The sequence below is a fragment of the Sparassis crispa genome (assembly GCF_003851025.1).
Source record: "Sparassis crispa DNA, contig_000011F, whole genome shotgun sequence".
Lineage (NCBI taxonomy): Eukaryota > Fungi > Basidiomycota > Agaricomycetes > Polyporales > Sparassidaceae > Sparassis > Sparassis crispa.
Window position 1 is genome coordinate 726,939 of NW_020939757.1, and position 16,465 is coordinate 743,403.

Sequence of the window (16,465 nt, forward strand, 5' to 3'; positions counted from 1 at the left end):
CAGATGAGGCTGGCAAGGCAGGCCGACGTCAGAGATATGTAGTGTGACCGAAATATATGCAGCGGATGTTGGTCGTAACAGGATGCTATGCGTGTTTGGATGTGTGGGCTTAGATGCATGGGGAATCGATAGCGCCAGCTGTAGTCCAGAATCACAGTAAGAGACCAAAGCAGAGAGATCAGAGAGATCGAGAACCAGAACCGCCATAAATGATGCCTACAGGTCGACGCCGTGTGACGACCGGAGGGGGAACAGGGAGCATTTCGTACTTGAGTGTCTTCGGAGAGGACATGGTGGGGTATCGTGACTCCTCGCGGTCGGGGACGACACGCAGAGAATTCGCTCCAAGTCCCGTAGGCGCCAACGTCGAGCGAATCATAGCGGCTGCCTCCACACCCCTGCTGACTGGGCCTACACCCTTGCCTAGGTCTATAGCCCTGCCTATGCCTATGCCGCTGCCGCGCGGGGGTGCGCTGAGGATGAACGCCTTGCGCGAGACGTTCGAGATATCTGAAGCCTCCTCTGTGGCGGGCTCGAGCTCTTGAACGGCGTGCGGTGCCCAATTCACAGGGGGAGCCCGAAGGTAGTCGATATCTGGAGAGACAGGGAAACGGGTACGTGTGTTGGGATGCGAGGCCTTGGGCTGACCGAAACAGAGCAGGGAGGACGAAACAGCATTGATGTAGATGAGTGGATGCGATGGCGTAGCGACGATACTGGAGTCAGCCGCAGGGGAAGGCGTAGAGCGTGCGGACTGATTCTTCTCGACATGCTCCACAGACCTGTCTCTGCTGAGAACCGAGGGCATATTCTGATTGGTGGTGGAGAGACCAACGGAAAATGAGGGGGGGTTATCGAGGACGCTGGAGATGTCTGGGCAAGAGTCATTCTCATAACGTTCCTGCTTGTCCCACGTTGCCTTCATGGAATCGCGAGAGGACAGCGTTCGTTCGTAGCCTCCTTCGCTCGTCGTTGGCGAAAACGTCTCCGGAAACTTGATAACAGAGCTAGTTTTGCGCGGGATATAAACTGGCCAATCGCCGAAGGACTTCAAAGTGGCAACATTGCCGAAGGTGAGTTGCGCAGCGAAGTCGGCCTTCATGTTCGTCTCAAGGTCCGTTCCATCACTGGTCGTGAATGTCGCACAGCTATATGAGAAACGGTGCTATATGGAGAGATCAGCACAGAATGCGAAGTACAACAAAAACTAGTCATGCCTCTTTGTTGCGCGAGAACGGATGGCCAAGGAATCTGGTGAAAAGCGAAGCCTTCGAACGAGGCGTACGAGCCGAGACCATAAGAGGAAGAAGGAGAGGCTTCTGCCTGTCGTCTGAAGGGGTTCCACCGAAAGTCGGGAGGATCAACTGGCGCAGGGGACCTTTCGACTGGGCGTTCGCTTCGATCTGCGCCTCTATCTCGGCCCGTACCACAGCTTCATGACGTTGGCGCAGGGTATTACGGATGAGTGCAACGATAGTAGCAAGGATGACGAACACCACGAGGATAACGATGGTCATGGTGATGATCTTGAACTCGAGCGAGGGAGAGATGTGCATCGGCTGGATGATGGCTTGCTTCCTGTACTGCTGGGCGAGGTTAGGCAGGAGCGTAGGTGCCATGTCTTGAGATCTTGGGAAGCCGCTTGATGAAGAGAGATGAGAGAAGTGGTTGACAGTCGAACTCGGCAGTTTCTCCAGGTATAGGTGAAGGATTTGAGTTCAAACTTCATACTGATTCACACATTGACTTCCCGACGCACGACCTAGTCTGATCGAGAATATTCCCTAATAATCCTCAAACAAAAAGAATCCTCGGATTTAAAAAAAATGTCGGCCATACCTTCGAGAGACATGATCGGGCAGGCATACTGGCAGTGTGGCATTGGAGCTACCTGAATCCCATCAAATTCTCGTAAATGTCCAGATATCGAATCTTCGTGGTATGCTTACAGGATGTTTCGTCCGGGCATATGTCGTGCCAGCAGTTTTCACGCAAGTCAAAAGTGGGTATCTAAGTACTCGGAGTAACCACCGAATAATGAATAGACGTTTCTCCTTACGATGGTTATCAGCGTGCGAACTTTTGATGGATGTACAATTGCAACGACGCGAGCTGTAGGTCAAACAGGACAAAGGACCGGCGGCAGTACTACTAGTATGAACGGCGACGAATGGTCACCGGTCACCATCAACTTGTGACGCGTCGCGTCATGTCGCGTCGTAGAAGCAGTCACGATCACGTGACAATAATCTCCGAACACTTTGCGGTTGAAATGTCTTCCTGAGACCGGTCTAGGTATCCTTTTTGAAAGTTCAGACGCGTGGATAGAAGACAGACAACGAACCTGAAATTTTCTCTTTTCTGACGTTCTGACGGCCGCAATTATGTTGAGTTTGCAACGACATGGATATCATGTTTGACTTTGACATTGGAATACAGCAATTACTTGCATTGACATGTTGACGGCCGGCACCGACGGTACGCTTTATAATGATTACCTACTGTCAGTACGTAGAACTGATAACATGAGGCAATTGACTTGTCTTGACAGCAAAGATCATATCGATAGGCCCCTCCCAAAAAACCCATTCACAGCGTGGACTGCGAAATCAAACGTTCCGGAGGGTCGCGCTGTCTGGGACGCTCGTGTCCGCAATGTCCTTGCATCCCGGCGAGTTTCGAAGGCCAAGGTCCTGTCTGTTAGGAGTTTTTTTTCTGCATCCCGCCCAGAGGCCACCTGTGCACGATTTTTTGTCCAGGGGCCCAATGATATGATCCTTGCTGGGGTTTCCTCTCTGATGCCTACGGTCGGTCCCTGCTGTTGGCTACCGTCATGCTATATTGTTTCACATCTAATTCTGACCGTAGATGGCCTGGAGCTTTGTGAGTGACGTGCTGGGGGAATCATTCAGATGCGCATCATGCTGTAAGTCGACTGACTCGGATGCACATGATCACCTCTACGGTATATAGGGCGAACTTGAGGCTGTCATCGTCAAATTCACCTTCGTCAGTTCTACGAGATAACGCGTGTACACGATGCCAACCATACGCTCTACACCGCCCTTCCGAGCTGAACACATTGGTTCTCTGAAACGCCCGGTGCACTTGCTCGAGAAGAGGACGGACTTCGGACCGGGTGAGAGAAGATGTACCATAGAAGCACTTCATACCTGCGAGCATAGAACAAATCGTGCACATGCAGAAGATTGTCGGGATCGGATCGGTCATAGATGGCAAATTCAGAAGGCGAGTCGCGCATTGCGGCAATGCGGATCGAGTCAAGGTTGTTGGTGATGTTAACGATGAACATAGGTTCCTGTTCTACGATGGTATTTTTGACCAGCTCAAAAGGATGGTGAAAGTACGGAATCGTGGATGATTCGTGCCACGTTCTCACCTCCGAATCTGATCAGCCATCAAACTGCTGCCAGCCCTACACCTTCATCAAGAGTGGGCCGTCCTCTCAAACATGCGAGGTGAGTTCTTCGGGGTTTGTATCGAAGACCATCAGCTGACCATTATCAATTTTTAGGGAAAGCTCAAGCGAATGAAGCCCCTTTACGGTGAAGCATTCGACAGGCTCAAGAATATCGCAAGTGCAGATGTCTGTATACCTTTTTTTCTTTTTTGATTGCCTTTGTGACAATCTCAATAGAGCATTCGTTAGTCAGCTCAAAGTCTCTTTGTGTGCTCCAAAATGGTACCGTTTCCGCCATGGCTCTCGTACCTATTCACACGATGTCTGACATGATGATCATTCGCACGAAATATGCTGACGAATGATCATTGTATTCTACTCGACACCGTTCAAGCGGAAACTGTATCGAGCATCCAACAACAACCTACACGATACACAATGACAAGTCACCAACGCAGAACGTCCGCACCTGCGGAGAATAAATATGCGAACACAATAAGTAGGACAGGCGAGCCAACAGTAGTCCAGGAGCAATGCGGGTATACACAGCAGATAATTGATGACGAGTGTAACGTGCCTGAAGGAAGACTATCTCCTAAGAGAAAACTCGACTCGCTGCGACTCCTCATCATACAGCATTGGAGTGTGGGAGTTGACAGAGCAGGCGGCGAGGGCGCCTTCCTGGCTCATCCGATCAGTTGTGGTGCGAGTTGGGGACATGTCATCCACACGCTTCTCATCGTCCTGACTCGGCGGGACGAACACTGTGTCGCTAAGAGCTGCGGATGGGTCGGCGAGTTTCTCGCTCTCTTCCGGTCGCGACAGGAGGAAGGGAGTGATCCCAGTGGGTACGACCATATCGATCTCCTTGCGTGCGACGAATATTGGGAAGAGCGTCGTGTCCGGGATCAGGCGGCGCGTGCTCACGAGCAGAATCACGTTCGCGACGCCTACAAACACATAGAGTCAGCACCCGCACATACACACCTCGGAAGGTGAAGCACCTTGCAGGTTGAAAATGAAGTCCGAAACGATCGTAGCCCAGAACGGCACCTCTCTGCCCCCGAAGGCGACAAAACGTGAGACGGTGACCGGAAGGATAAGCACCGTGTACGCCACCTACGACGGTGTCAGTACGAAGGTGGCATAATAAACGTAGGATACTCACAGGGTGCCAGACCATCCTTGCAGCAACCCTTATCATGGATGAGTCCGTATTGTCACGTCTGAGTGCCAGCTGCCATCTCTCGCCGCGAGGAACGAATCGGAGCGACCATTTCCCGCCAACTACGATGAGATTGCCGCGGACTCGGAGCAGAACGATGGTGTATAATATGAAGGACAACCCGGCAGAGAGAAATTCCTACATGGCGGTTGATTCACAGACAGACGTGAGTGTCAATCACTCACATAGAAATATTCCATGAAGAACTGTTCTCGGGGATAGCTGACAGTTATCCAACACCTTTACGGATGTAAGAACGGTCTATTTCTTTGAATGCGAACATACCAATATCCAGAGGGCCCAAAGTATGGCCCTCTATCAGCTGTCTGGATGCCCAGCGGACCAACTGCCACCACCAAGCCCACGAGCATCCAGCCCACCACCAAGCTGAGTGCACAGAGACGATTCGACATGTCTTTCCGAAGAAACAGCAGAACGAAGACATGCACGGACATCGCGAATGACCTGTTCCCTCGTAAGCGTTACAGCTGGCGCGTTCGACGTCATAGAAGTACCAGAGCGCCATGCCAAAGTTTCCGCCATTTTTCAGCACGCCTTGGATCGAACAGTAGGTGCTGTCCTCCACGGTGCCTGTTATGACCCATTTTCCCGACAATGCGGTGGCGATGGCTTGGACGACGTTCGCTACCAAGAGCGAGATGAAGTATGGGATAACATGAATATTTCCGAACTTCGGGGAGCGCACGGCCATAGCCTTCCCCAGTTGACAGTATTAGATTGGCTATGTCTTGAATATGCGCGCACGAAACATACCACAAATGTGAAGAGAACCGCAAGGCCAGAAATGCCACCCGCAACCACCAAGCTCTAACCACGTTCGCTTGGCCTGTTCACGCAGAAATTGGGTTTAGGGCTTACAGAAATGCCCGCATGCTCAGACGCCCCATAGATCATCGCAGGAAGGACATCGCGACCAGAAATGAAGGGAGCCATAAAGGGTGGACGAATCTACGCCCTAAACGAAGGTAAAGGAAGGTAATCCCAGCTGCAGCAGGAATGAAGGAACAAGCTGAGAGGGGCTTAAAGAAGAGTCGTCAAGGGCGCCCACAGCGAGGGCTGCAAGTTCCCCACGAAGTTCATTCCGAATGGGCGTCTTCCCAGCACAAAAATACCTGTAATTGATAGTGATGATGATGTTGACGCCCAGAAAGGTATCAGACTTTCTCGTTGCGATAGTGTTCGAGGTAAAGCTAGCGTTATGTTCGACCGTCCAGAGCGAAATGCAGCCCACCAGACATAAACAAGCGGAATACAGGGCTGTCGGCTGCAGCTTCTGTCAACTGAAGGGTATTCAAGTATCAGGCTCCTGGATCTTGCTGGAGATTGTCGCCCACAAATTAATTTCTCCACGAGACGTTAGACGAATTGACAGCCTGAGTCCAATTGCAAGGAACCTCACAATCATTTCCGCTCCGAGTCAGATGTCGGCATGCGGCCAAAATGGGGTAAGCGCTATCTCGCTTCAAACGTCCCCGGAATTCAGTGTACGTGTCTTGTCGTAATAACCGTGAAAGACGTGGGTGAACTGTCTGTCTGCAAATGGCACTTCCCTGTCATGGAAATCCGGAGGCAAGGCAAGCGCGGACTCTGTGCCGCAAAGGCGGGCCGCGCACCCGCATCGGGAACTGCTCAAAACCATCTTCGATGCATACGGCCAACTTGAAGCTTGGATTCCAGTTTTTATATGATGATCCCAAGATGATCCTTCAGTGAATCTGCAGCGCACCGAAGCTCCATCGAATTGAATATTGAAGTCTTATCTCTGTGGCAACGTTTTTCCAGCTTCTAGGCCTCCGCTCTTTCTCGTCTATGCCGCTGTCTCATTCAGTGATTCACGTAGATACACACGAATTTTGCGTGTTTCTGGTGAGCCCATCTTGAAATTCTATATGTAATGGTCCACGCGCCGTGATGACAACTTGATTCGTTATGGAGAGACACCATCTCGATGATATCAACACCTAGCGTCCCGATGCCGGTACACTTCTCCACGTCGTGTGCGCGAAAGGAACCGCGTTGGGCGCAGGTGTAGAACGGAAAGCTGAGCTTGGCGAGGCGCAAATGTTTCTTATGGTTTTATGTCTGATAAATAACACCTCACTGACGCTTGTCCTCGTCTCTCAGGAACGAGGAAATGACAGATCTTGTTCAGTACAGGTTCAACACGAGATCGTGATACGTGTTGGAGCTAATCAAACCTTCAGTCACTACAGCCTTTTCGTCTGAACAGTGATGGCTTACTCGTTCTAGTCAGCCGTTAAGCTCCTGTTCATGGAGTCTCTAGCTGAGCTTTTGATTAGTCGACAACATCGGCGTGCTCAAGGCGGGTCACCTTTCGCCGTAAAGTCCGGTGCATCTGTATTCTGAGAATGTTACTGTGCAATCGGATGTTACACCTATTGTCATGCTCCATTGAAATCCAGTCTAAATTCCAACCAAAGCCCGTCAGCCTTGGTCGGCCATTCTACCCTCGAGAACAGTTTCGAGGACGATGTCAGCCTTCATTTACTTATCTCAGTGAGCCTTCACACACTCTCAGGTACTTTCCTCGGCATCCACGCTATTCTTCGCGTTCTTATCCGGTGCTCGTTCTATCGCTCTACAAACATTCAGTCGCTTCAACTGTCCACAATCCTTAATTCACCACTTACTCGCTCTCTTTTTCGTTATCTACAACTGCACTGATCCATCTATCCGAGAAGTTACCCGCGACGTGCTTACTCCTCGTCCCTCCACTTTCGCCTAAATCCTTGCTCGAAGCCATCTACCTCGTACCAATCCTTCCTCACGATGCACGCTACGCCGATGACCCCCAAGAAGGTGCTGAGCGTCATGCACAACATCCCCCGCCGAATGAAGAGTGGACCGCTCCGGCCGCGCGCCCTGGGTAAAGAGAATACCCCTCCCACTATCCCGCACCCGCGCCTTCCACGCGCCCGGACACCTCCGCCCCTCTCCAGTTTCTTGGACATGCAGGACAGTTGCGACGACAGCGCGGACCGCTGGGCCCCGCGGCACGGACTGATCGTGATCAAGGTGTGGGTGCCGTCGACGGACGACATCTGGGCGTTCCGCGTGCCCGAGGCAGAGTCGCTCGCCGCGTTTCGTACACGGGTCGCAGAGAAGGTCGGGTTTGCAGTGCGCCTGGAGGGGAAGAACGCTCGGACGCGTGCGCGCATGCTCAAGGAGGAGGGCACGTTCAGGACGTGGGTGAGGGGGCGCGTGAGGAGTGGGAGGAACCACCTGTTGACGGCGCATAGGGCTTGATGTGCGCGGAGATACGCATTCAGGCGAGTTATGCTATTCTCCGCTCTTCCGTATTGTGGCTCGTCCCTGTTTTTTTTTGCGCAACCTGTCCAGCTTTATTCGTGCATATTTTGACCACCGGAGAATTAACGATTTGTGGAGTAATGAGTCAGAGATAGCACAGAAAAATCGCATGAGATACCCACTCCGAACTTCTATACTTCCTATATCTCCTCTAAAAATCCTTGCATGATGAGATGCTCCACGTCCGACCTGCGGACCAAAAACCTGTGACCCGGGCGAAAGTCGATTGCGCCTTGTTCGGTATGGACGACACCACAGTCGCGGACGACGCGCACCAAGATATGGAGGTCCTTCGGGGGACGCGTGATCGGAGCGAGCAGATCGACGTCTTCGGCCTGCGCGTCCGCTGCAAAGGCCTCAGTGCGGAGAGTGAGGAGTGAGACCGCGTACGATCGCAGAAAATCAACCTCGTGCGGTGAGAGTTTCGAGCGCACGTCCACTGGGGGCCCACCGTTGCCACCGCCGGACGCATTCACGTTCTGTGATGCAGAAGCAGACGGCATGGAAAGTAGAAGGGGTAGCGCACCGCCGACGGACCAGTATAGATCCTTCAGCCTCTCCAGGCGGTGGTGGTGATATGCAAGCAGACACCGTTTGTTGCGCAAAATTGCTGTCTGGTAGAGGAGTACGGTGGGCATTTTTGGATTGTTCGCCGCTGGGTCTTGGTCGGCAGTATTGAGGGTGGTCTGGAGAAGATCCTCGAGCTGGCGCTGCTCGCGGAGGATGGAGCGGACGAGGACGTCGTTGTATTTGAGAAGGGTATCTGTGGCCGTCGAGCGACGAGACTCCGTCAGCAGCTGCGTGGCGAGGTCGCCATATTGAAGATGGGTCGAGCTCATCGTGGGCGACGACGAACACAATTCGGTACCACCGCGCGATTGTGACAACTTCAGTTGGTGACATACTGTGACTGTACGCGCCTCTCTGCGTGACAACCGCGTCCGCTAGCTCTTCAACTTGTCTACAGAACTGAGTGAAGAAATTTCTCTAATTCCTCGGGGTACCATTCGGGCAGGAATCTTGCTCGGATTCCTGACCAACATTCCAGTCGGATTACAGGCAGTGGAATCTACCTCATTTTCCGAACTACGCTGTTTTGAACTGATTGATCCCCACTTTTCCATGACTTTGGAGAGCCTATACCTTCCAGACTTCAATCACTTCTTTCTCTGACTCTTCTTGCAAGCTTCAGCACCGCGGAAAGACCTCCATGTGAGGTAAAGGCGAGGGCATGTGACGATCCCCGTGCAGCGGCCCGAACGTCCGGAAGTCGTTGTCGACGCTCACAGGCGCACGGAAGTCCGATATATAACCCATGACGCTCAGAGCATGAACAGGGTATCTTCGCCCTCTTCGCAACAGTCATGTCGTTCATACGTGTCGCACGGTTTATGCGGTGGGGTGCGGGCAGGCGGGCATTTTCGCGGAGTGCACTTAACGGCCAAGCATCTCGCACGCGACTCGTTACAGGTATAATTTCTGCAGGAATTGTACTGGGAGTATATGTGCGTTGTTTTCAGAGTATCTCTGCCCGCTTCTCCCAGCTAACAAGTGAATTCAGACTGGCCATTCACTCTCGCACCCGCTAAACCTTGACTCTGCGAGCTCGGACAAGAAGTCAGCTGCGCACGGGGACTCTGCTCCGAAGTACATTTCCTACCAGGAGGTTCAGAAGCATAACACACCAGGAAGTTGTTGGGTCATCATCGAGGGCCAGGTCTACGATGCCACTTCGGTGCTTAAATGGCATCCAGCAGGTCCGACAGTAATTTTGAAGAACTCAGGAAGGGATGCGACGTATGTACCTATTATCCGCTCGCCGCAGACTGGCTATGACACCTCTGGACACGCTGGCACAGGAAGGCGTTTCTTCCTGTCCACCCGCCGGACACGCTCTCGCATCTTCCGCCTGAAGCACATCTTGGACCCGTCGACCCTGCGACTGTGCCGGTAGATCACAAACAGCCTACAGAAGAGGAAATCCGGATAGCGAAAGTGAAGGAGTTGCTTCCTCCTCCTTCGGCTGCATTGAACTTGAACGACATAGAGGTATGCCAACATCTCAGATCTCACGCGAAGACGCGTCTTCACAAAGGTCTGTGTGCAGAAATTCGCCCACCAGGTGCTCACCAAAACAGCATGGGCGTATTACAGATCGACTGCAGACGATGATAGCTCGTACGCAGAGAACATCGCGTCCTTCAAGCGCTTCTGGTTCCGCCCACGCGTGTAAGTCAGTCATGTCTCATCTGCCATACCCCAACACATCTCATCTCAAGCTCTTCACAGCCTGACAAAGTCTTTCCATGTGTCAACTGCGACATCTATGCTGAGTTTTCCTGCGTCACTGCCGATATTCATTGCCCCCGCTGCCCTTGCGCGCCTGGGTCATCCGGACGGTGAGATGAACCTCGTGCGAGCCGCAGGCAAAGAGGGCATCCTTCTAGGTGTAGGTACTTGATCCCACCCTAGAGTGTGACAACCATCTCAACACTTTACAGATCTCCAACAACGCGAGTTGCTCGACGGACGAGTGTATGTCCGCCGCCTTACCTGGCCAAAATCTCATTTTCCAGGTTCGTACAGTTGTTCGTGTAGCACGTCTGTCCTGACCGCGCAGTAGGTGTACTTGAACAAGGACCGCTCGGCCTCTGAGGCGCTCATTAAGCGCGTAGAGAAACAAGGCTTCAAGGCAGTCATGTTTACAGTAGATGCGTCCGTTCCTGGCAAGCGCGAGCTCGACCAGCGCGCGAAGGAGGATTTCACGGTGGGTGTCTTATTTACGAATCAGTGGCAGGGTTGACGCCTGGCTCTCGTCCAGGACATGCCTGCAGCGTACGGAAAGTCGGAAACGGGCCTGACCGGCGGACTCGGAGTAGCCCATGTGAGTCGTCTCTGATACTTTCAGTGACATCACGCTTACCGGATTATGTTCAGGCTATATCTGGTTACCAGGATCCCGAACTTTCCTGTGAGTTAATTCGTGTGCTTCACAAATAAATCAACGCCAGAATTGCGTGCCCCAGGGGAGGACATTCCTTGGATCCGAAGTCTCACGAAGCTGCCTGTCATTGTCAAGGGCATCCAGTGTGTGGAGGTAAGTTTCGCTAAGCATGCACCGGCGGATCCTGATGACACATTGCGCAGGACGCAGAGAAGGCATTCGCGTACGGAGCGCAAGCGATCATTCTCTCCAACCATGGTGGGCGCGAATTGGACTAGTAAGTATGCATGCGGTGCAGCGCCAGGATTCTAGCTCATGCTTTTACAGCGCCCCGGCACCTATGACGATCCTGTACGAGATGCACCAGCAACGACCGGATCTTCTCCGCGAGCACGAAGTGTACATTGATGGGGGCGTGACGCGCGGGACGGACGTGCTGAAGGCGCTCTGCCTTGGCGCGCGGGGCGTTGGTCTCGGACGCGCGTTCTTGTACGCCAACGGCGTGTGGGGCGAGACGGGCTGTCGGCGGGTTATCCAGAGTGTGTTACGTCCTTTGATGATGTCGAGATGGGTTTTACTGACGCGAAAATCACAGTCATGCGTGAGGAAATAGAGACGGGCATGCGACTGCTGGGTGTGACGAGGATCGATCTGTTAACGCCGAAGCTGGTACGATATGTCGATCGGGACCTGCCCCGCCCGCGGCTGTAAAGCACGAGGTTGTCAGTTCTGGTCCCTAGGAAAAGATGACTTAACCCTCCATTTCTCCCTGTATCTGCGAGGGGTGGTATCTCGACTTTTATTTTTATGCTTCACGACATAAGATGTTTCGACATAGAAGATTTCTGACTTCCGCTGGGGGATGTACTCTGACTTCCGCTGGGGGATGTACTCTGACTTCCGCTGGGGGATGTACTCGGAAGCCACGATTTCCACTGATCTCAGGCTGATACTATTCAAGTTGTTGTACGTGTATACTTGTTTTCACGATATCAAATCTGAGATACACTAATGGCACGATATTCCATATGCACATTCCACTGCGGGACATGTTCGAAGTGACTCTACTATATTTGAAGTATTGTTTGTTCCTATTGGTGAGTCGAACGCTCGTTGTTTGCACTTGGGCTTTGCGCGCTCGGGCTGGTTTTTGAAAGACCATGGTACACTCCAGCACGTTCAGTGATGGTTCGAGTTGCCAGACCACCCAAAAATTCATACCCAATGTCCCAATGTGCCGACAGGAATTGTAGCTGGTGACCACTCTCTTCAATCACGTGCACAGCTGACCCACATCGACGACTGTTTTGCCACAGACGGGAGGTTTCCATAACATATCAGACCCCTGAGGATGGATTCTCTGGGTGTGTAGATATATCTTCCAATGTAAAAACTTACCCAGCACTGACAACTTTTGCACGAATCGTATCTGGCAACCACTCTGTTCAATCATGTGCCACAGCTCAGCTCAGGTCCTCGCGGCACACGAGCTCACGCACTCCACTGCACCTTCCAGTGCGCGAGCACCAAGGTCTCCGTGATGACCAGCACGTCCTCATCTGGGCAGCCTGTCACCGCGCCCATGCGCAGGTCAAAGTGTCGCTGCGGGTTCGCCCAGAAGTCCGCGCCGCGCTGCCGGTAGAGCGGCTGCATGGAGTCAAGAATGAACTGAGGTATTTTTCAACAAAGTGGCGCCCTCGTTTTTTATGCTCCGTGAACCCTTATAAGTACTGACTCACCACTTTAGTCGCCCAACATAAGTCGTCAGTTTGGGATTTAAGTTTCCTCAGCACTGGAAGTGAGGATTATACACTCGAGGAAAAAACACATTCACCTGGATCGCAGAGTTCTACACAAGTCCCAGGTTCCATCAAGGACACCTTAAACGAAAGCGGTCAGCTTTCCCGCAAGGACTCGTGTAAGGAAGAAAAGGTGTACCTTGATGTTCCACTTCGGATCGAGTTCCGCCAGAGACCAGGAGAACTCTTCCAAAGGTTATCAAGCTGTACAAGAGTGAGGTTGCCACTATTCAACGTGCGAGCACCACACCATAGTACGACAGGAGCGGGATTCCCTTGAAGACCGCCATGCAACTGTTTTGCAGGGGCAGACCGCCAGGCGGGCTGTTGATCTCGCGGAAGACGCATACGGCCTCCAGGCTGACATTCACGGCGCCCCCAGAAGTTGATATCAAACAGGGAGCGCGCAGAATCCACTGGTGCCCCCTCGGCATTTGCGAGTACGGAGTAGCCTGCATTGTTGAACACAGCGTCGATACGACTGAACGCGGCCACGGCCTTCGCGAAGGCTGCGGTGATGGACGCCTTGTCCGTGACGTCGAGAGGGACGACTAGGAGCTTATTTGTTGGATAATTGGCTGCGAGGGAAGGAGAGCATGGAGGGTTTGCGGAGGGTGGCCACCACAATGTCGCCGCTTTTCAAGGCGTGCTCCGCGACGGCCAGGCCGAAAGCCGAAGAGCCCGTGACTCGAAATTGTGCATGAGTTCACGAACATATCAAGGAATAAACCAGCACTCACTGAACATTGGGTGAAGACATCGGGAATATACGAGCGAACTGAGGAGTAAACCGAGAATTCGAAGACGTGCGTCGATAGTGTCTCCATGCAATACGGCTGTCATTTTATACCCTCCTCGCTGAGCCTCCACGTCTACCAGCAATACCACCTTTTTCTTTCTGACGAGACGAATTTCCGGTCGGGGCAGCCTTTGATCTTGTACGCTTACTGGATATAGGCGCGTCGGCATTCCCGGTCAACTTTTGGACTTGCTTACGACTTTGTCAGGAACGCCTCTCCCGCTCTCGCTGACATCGAAGCATCGGCTACGACGTTGTGTAGCGCCAGACGATATGAATGGCCGTTGTCCTGGAAATGCTCGATGATTAGCTGGAAAACTCCTGGCTGATGTGTGTAATGTGCGATGGCCGTCCTTGAGTCAGTCTGCTTATGCATATACAATCAAAAAGATGGAGAAACGGAGAAGGGAAACTCAACCTCAAAAGTGAACGTTTGAATGGCGGGCAATGTTCCACCCTACTGGACTCAGAAAAATACCCTCTGAGAGAATCAAAGCGGACGCGCGGCTAAACATGGTAAACACAAGTAGTAGACAACATGGAACATAATGCACGACATACAGGATATAATCTCACAAAAAGCGAACAATCCAGGCAATATCTACGAGAAAGAGTGGCCGCACAGCGGACTCATTCGATGAGGTTGCTTTTCTGTAAACTTTTGAGGACGACAGTGTCCTGCACTGATTGAGACAGAAACATTGATTAGCGGGTTTAGGAATACATGCAAACGGGAGGCTCACCGTCTCTAAGTATAGTCGACGTCGTCTTCGTGTCCTAAGCAACAAGTGAGCGTCGCTTCAGCAAAAATTATGAGAATACTAACCGTGACCGTGGTGAAATGAAAGTAGAAGTATCGCGGCTGTGGTGAGTGGTCCCTAAGTACTTGCCCAAACTTCCGTCTAAGGTCTGTGATGCATTCCAATCAGCGACCTCCGCGCTGCACACTCCGGAGGATCAACGCACAATTAGACGTGCTCTCATAGTCGTTCGGGCGGTTGCCATACGATACAATGTACCTGGAGAGCTTAACACCAGCCTCGAGCTTCGCCTTGAAGATGTCGACCTTGTTGAGAAAGAGCACGATGCTCGTCTCGGCGAGCAGAGGGTTCGCGATGATCGATTTCCACAGCAGAATGGAGTCTTCCTGATAAGCAGGGTAAGTCGGAGGAAATATTCCCATCGTACTGATGCCCACCAGCCTATTGACGTTGGGATCCTCTTCCAGCGTCTGGTTGAATGCACTTATAGGGGCTAAGAAGAGGATTGCACTACGGAGAGCGTCAGTGGACTGGCGATTTCGCAGGGAACACCTTACTCCATATCATCAAAGAAGGGTGCCCATGCCGCTGTATGTATCTAGCGTCAGCTGAGGAATATTATTCAGTGACCACAATTCGGCAGACCTCGCTGGTGAAGGTGCATAAGCGAATATGCAGACCAAAGGAGAGTAGAAGAGTAAAAGAGCACGTACCGATGATCTGTGCCCGCCGACGTCATATATTCTCCATTCACGAAGTGCGGCTGTCAATGTTTCTTTCTGAACGTCAGCACACGACAAAAGTCAAGAATTAGTCGACCCACTGTCTTTGATCATAAATCGGTACTCAGTGACACCAAGCGTCTTCAGCCTCGCGCGCAGGATGTCATCTACCTAGACTGAGCTTCATAGTACCAGCGATGTGCGGTCGTGCTTACCGTCCGTGGGTACATACTTCGGTGATGCGACGCGATCTAGAGAATCCAAGAAGCTGCGATAGTCCATCAGAGGTTCAAACGCAGGAGACACGCAACTCACAAACCAGGCATATCTTCCAGCTTGAGATGCTGCGCATGTAGCAGCGCCTGGATAGTTGCGTCGTTCCACAGGCGGATCATATCTTCACGGCACGCACAGATGACTCTTCCCGTATCCTGAGAATCCTTGAGTACCAAACACAGAGATGTCGTCAGTGTGCACACTCACGTCCATGTTCTCCCAGCCAGGCCCACTCGCGTCGCTCTCGAAGCTCTGGCGGGTACTGGCCACAAACCGGCTGAAGATGCCCTTCCAAGCGAACTGCGAGTTAACTGCAACCTCCCTCGACCGTACGCTGTTCGTGTAGTACACTTTATCGTCTTGTGAAAAACGCGCCGCATCGAATGCTGCCGTGCCAGATGGCACAAGCTTGCGCGCGAGCGCTTCCTCTACCTGCACAAGCGGAGACAGCTGCATCTTGAGCATGAGATGCTCCGTGGTGAGCCGTGGATAGCCGCTCGACGAGCCTTCTGGATCGGCTTGAGCTTCGGTCATCGCGTCGAGGATGAGCCGAATAGACCGCACGACATTCAGATGAATCACAGCTCTCCACGACGCTCGTTCTGAACGAAACGCCTATATGTGGGGACTGTTGTTATCGACGTGGCCCGCGCGGTTGAGGCTATGCTCACCTTCGGGGAGTTCATCAGCTGAAAGTCTGTACAACGACGAAATAGTCAGAATGAGCTACTTTGACGCGTATCCATCGCACTTACTTTTCAGGGTTGTAGATTTCCCTGTCATTTGGCGACTTGAACACGTCAGAAACTCGAGGGCTCGAATGTATGAGCGCATTTACCTGATTCGCTTTGCCCTTCGGTATAACTTCAGCTTCACGCATCATGACCATACACGCTACGTACCAAGCAAAAGTATCTTGACCGGCCTCGGCTCTTTCTTCTTCACCTTTTCCTGACGCTGCAGCTCCTCGTCAATCTTGTCTGATATCCTCTTGGCCTCGATTTCCACATTCATCCTAGCTGTTCTTTCCTCATCCGACTCATTTGGAGGCGGCGCAAGGGCCCTCGCCAAGGGGTCGTCGCCCCAGGAGAACGAAGCCCTAGCAGGCATATCAGCAAAGCATGCGGCTCGAGAAGGCAGGAGAAGGGCGTACGCAAAAACTTGCAT

At 52.3% G+C, this 16,465-nt stretch overlaps 10 protein-coding genes across 10 annotated transcripts; 3 read left to right on the plus strand and 7 right to left on the minus strand.

The window, feature by feature from the left end:
- Positions 1-178: 178 nt before the first annotated feature.
- SCP_1102410 (hypothetical protein) lies at positions 179-1,102 on the minus strand (the record flags this gene model as incomplete). The annotated part of the gene is made up of 1 exon (XM_027762676.1): positions 179-1,102. The coding sequence occupies one exon, from the start codon at positions 1,100-1,102 to the stop codon at positions 179-181; it is 924 nt and encodes a 307-aa protein (XP_027618477.1).
- A 109-nt stretch (positions 1,103-1,211) lies between these two features.
- On the minus strand, positions 1,212-1,619 carry SCP_1102420 (hypothetical protein; the record flags this gene model as incomplete). The annotated part of the gene is made up of 1 exon (XM_027762677.1): positions 1,212-1,619. One exon carries the CDS (start codon positions 1,617-1,619, stop codon positions 1,212-1,214), a length of 408 nt encoding a protein of 135 aa, XP_027618478.1.
- Positions 1,620-3,199: 1,580 nt separating this feature from the next.
- Positions 3,200-3,670, plus strand: SCP_1102430 (hypothetical protein; the record flags this gene model as incomplete). Its single annotated transcript, XM_027762678.1, has 5 exons — positions 3,200-3,249; positions 3,316-3,364; positions 3,417-3,479; positions 3,536-3,607; positions 3,659-3,670. 5 exons carry the CDS (start codon positions 3,200-3,202, stop codon positions 3,668-3,670), a joined length of 246 nt encoding a protein of 81 aa, XP_027618479.1.
- Positions 3,671-4,009: 339 nt separating this feature from the next.
- Positions 4,010-5,600, minus strand: SCP_1102440 (hypothetical protein; the record flags this gene model as incomplete). The annotated part of the gene is made up of 8 exons (XM_027762679.1): positions 4,010-4,371; positions 4,426-4,540; positions 4,590-4,784; positions 4,832-4,886; positions 4,932-5,111; positions 5,162-5,361; positions 5,421-5,474; positions 5,526-5,600. 8 exons carry the CDS (start codon positions 5,598-5,600, stop codon positions 4,010-4,012), a joined length of 1,236 nt encoding a protein of 411 aa, XP_027618480.1.
- A 1,857-nt stretch (positions 5,601-7,457) lies between these two features.
- On the plus strand, positions 7,458-7,934 carry SCP_1102450 (hypothetical protein; the record flags this gene model as incomplete). Its single annotated transcript, XM_027762680.1, has 1 exon — positions 7,458-7,934. One exon carries the CDS (start codon positions 7,458-7,460, stop codon positions 7,932-7,934), a length of 477 nt encoding a protein of 158 aa, XP_027618481.1.
- Positions 7,935-8,137: 203 nt separating this feature from the next.
- SCP_1102460 (DNA replication complex GINS protein) lies at positions 8,138-8,836 on the minus strand (the record flags this gene model as incomplete). Its single annotated transcript, XM_027762681.1, has 1 exon — positions 8,138-8,836. The coding sequence occupies one exon, from the start codon at positions 8,834-8,836 to the stop codon at positions 8,138-8,140; it is 699 nt and encodes a 232-aa protein (XP_027618482.1).
- A 525-nt stretch (positions 8,837-9,361) lies between these two features.
- Positions 9,362-11,652, plus strand: SCP_1102470 (Cytochrome b2, mitochondrial; the record flags this gene model as incomplete). The annotated part of the gene is made up of 13 exons (XM_027762682.1): positions 9,362-9,502; positions 9,559-9,794; positions 9,857-10,046; positions 10,105-10,226; positions 10,287-10,446; positions 10,499-10,573; positions 10,621-10,764; positions 10,819-10,881; positions 10,935-10,968; positions 11,024-11,094; positions 11,145-11,218; positions 11,269-11,480; positions 11,537-11,652. The coding sequence occupies 13 exons, from the start codon at positions 9,362-9,364 to the stop codon at positions 11,650-11,652; spliced, it is 1,638 nt and encodes a 545-aa protein (XP_027618483.1).
- Positions 11,653-12,432: 780 nt separating this feature from the next.
- SCP_1102480 (hypothetical protein) lies at positions 12,433-12,594 on the minus strand (the record flags this gene model as incomplete). The annotated part of the gene is made up of 1 exon (XM_027762683.1): positions 12,433-12,594. One exon carries the CDS (start codon positions 12,592-12,594, stop codon positions 12,433-12,435), a length of 162 nt encoding a protein of 53 aa, XP_027618484.1.
- Positions 12,595-12,970: 376 nt separating this feature from the next.
- On the minus strand, positions 12,971-13,198 carry SCP_1102490 (hypothetical protein; the record flags this gene model as incomplete). The annotated part of the gene is made up of 1 exon (XM_027762684.1): positions 12,971-13,198. The coding sequence occupies one exon, from the start codon at positions 13,196-13,198 to the stop codon at positions 12,971-12,973; it is 228 nt and encodes a 75-aa protein (XP_027618485.1).
- Positions 13,199-14,169: 971 nt separating this feature from the next.
- On the minus strand, positions 14,170-16,465 carry SCP_1102500 (Guanine nucleotide-binding protein alpha-4 subunit; the record flags this gene model as incomplete). Its single annotated transcript, XM_027762685.1, has 17 exons — positions 14,170-14,222; positions 14,283-14,316; positions 14,366-14,448; positions 14,506-14,686; positions 14,738-14,810; positions 14,858-14,888; positions 14,946-14,949; positions 15,014-15,075; positions 15,124-15,189; positions 15,238-15,290; positions 15,338-15,453; positions 15,506-15,913; positions 15,970-15,995; positions 16,054-16,074; positions 16,137-16,151; positions 16,201-16,397; positions 16,452-16,465. 17 exons carry the CDS (start codon positions 16,463-16,465, stop codon positions 14,170-14,172), a joined length of 1,437 nt encoding a protein of 478 aa, XP_027618486.1.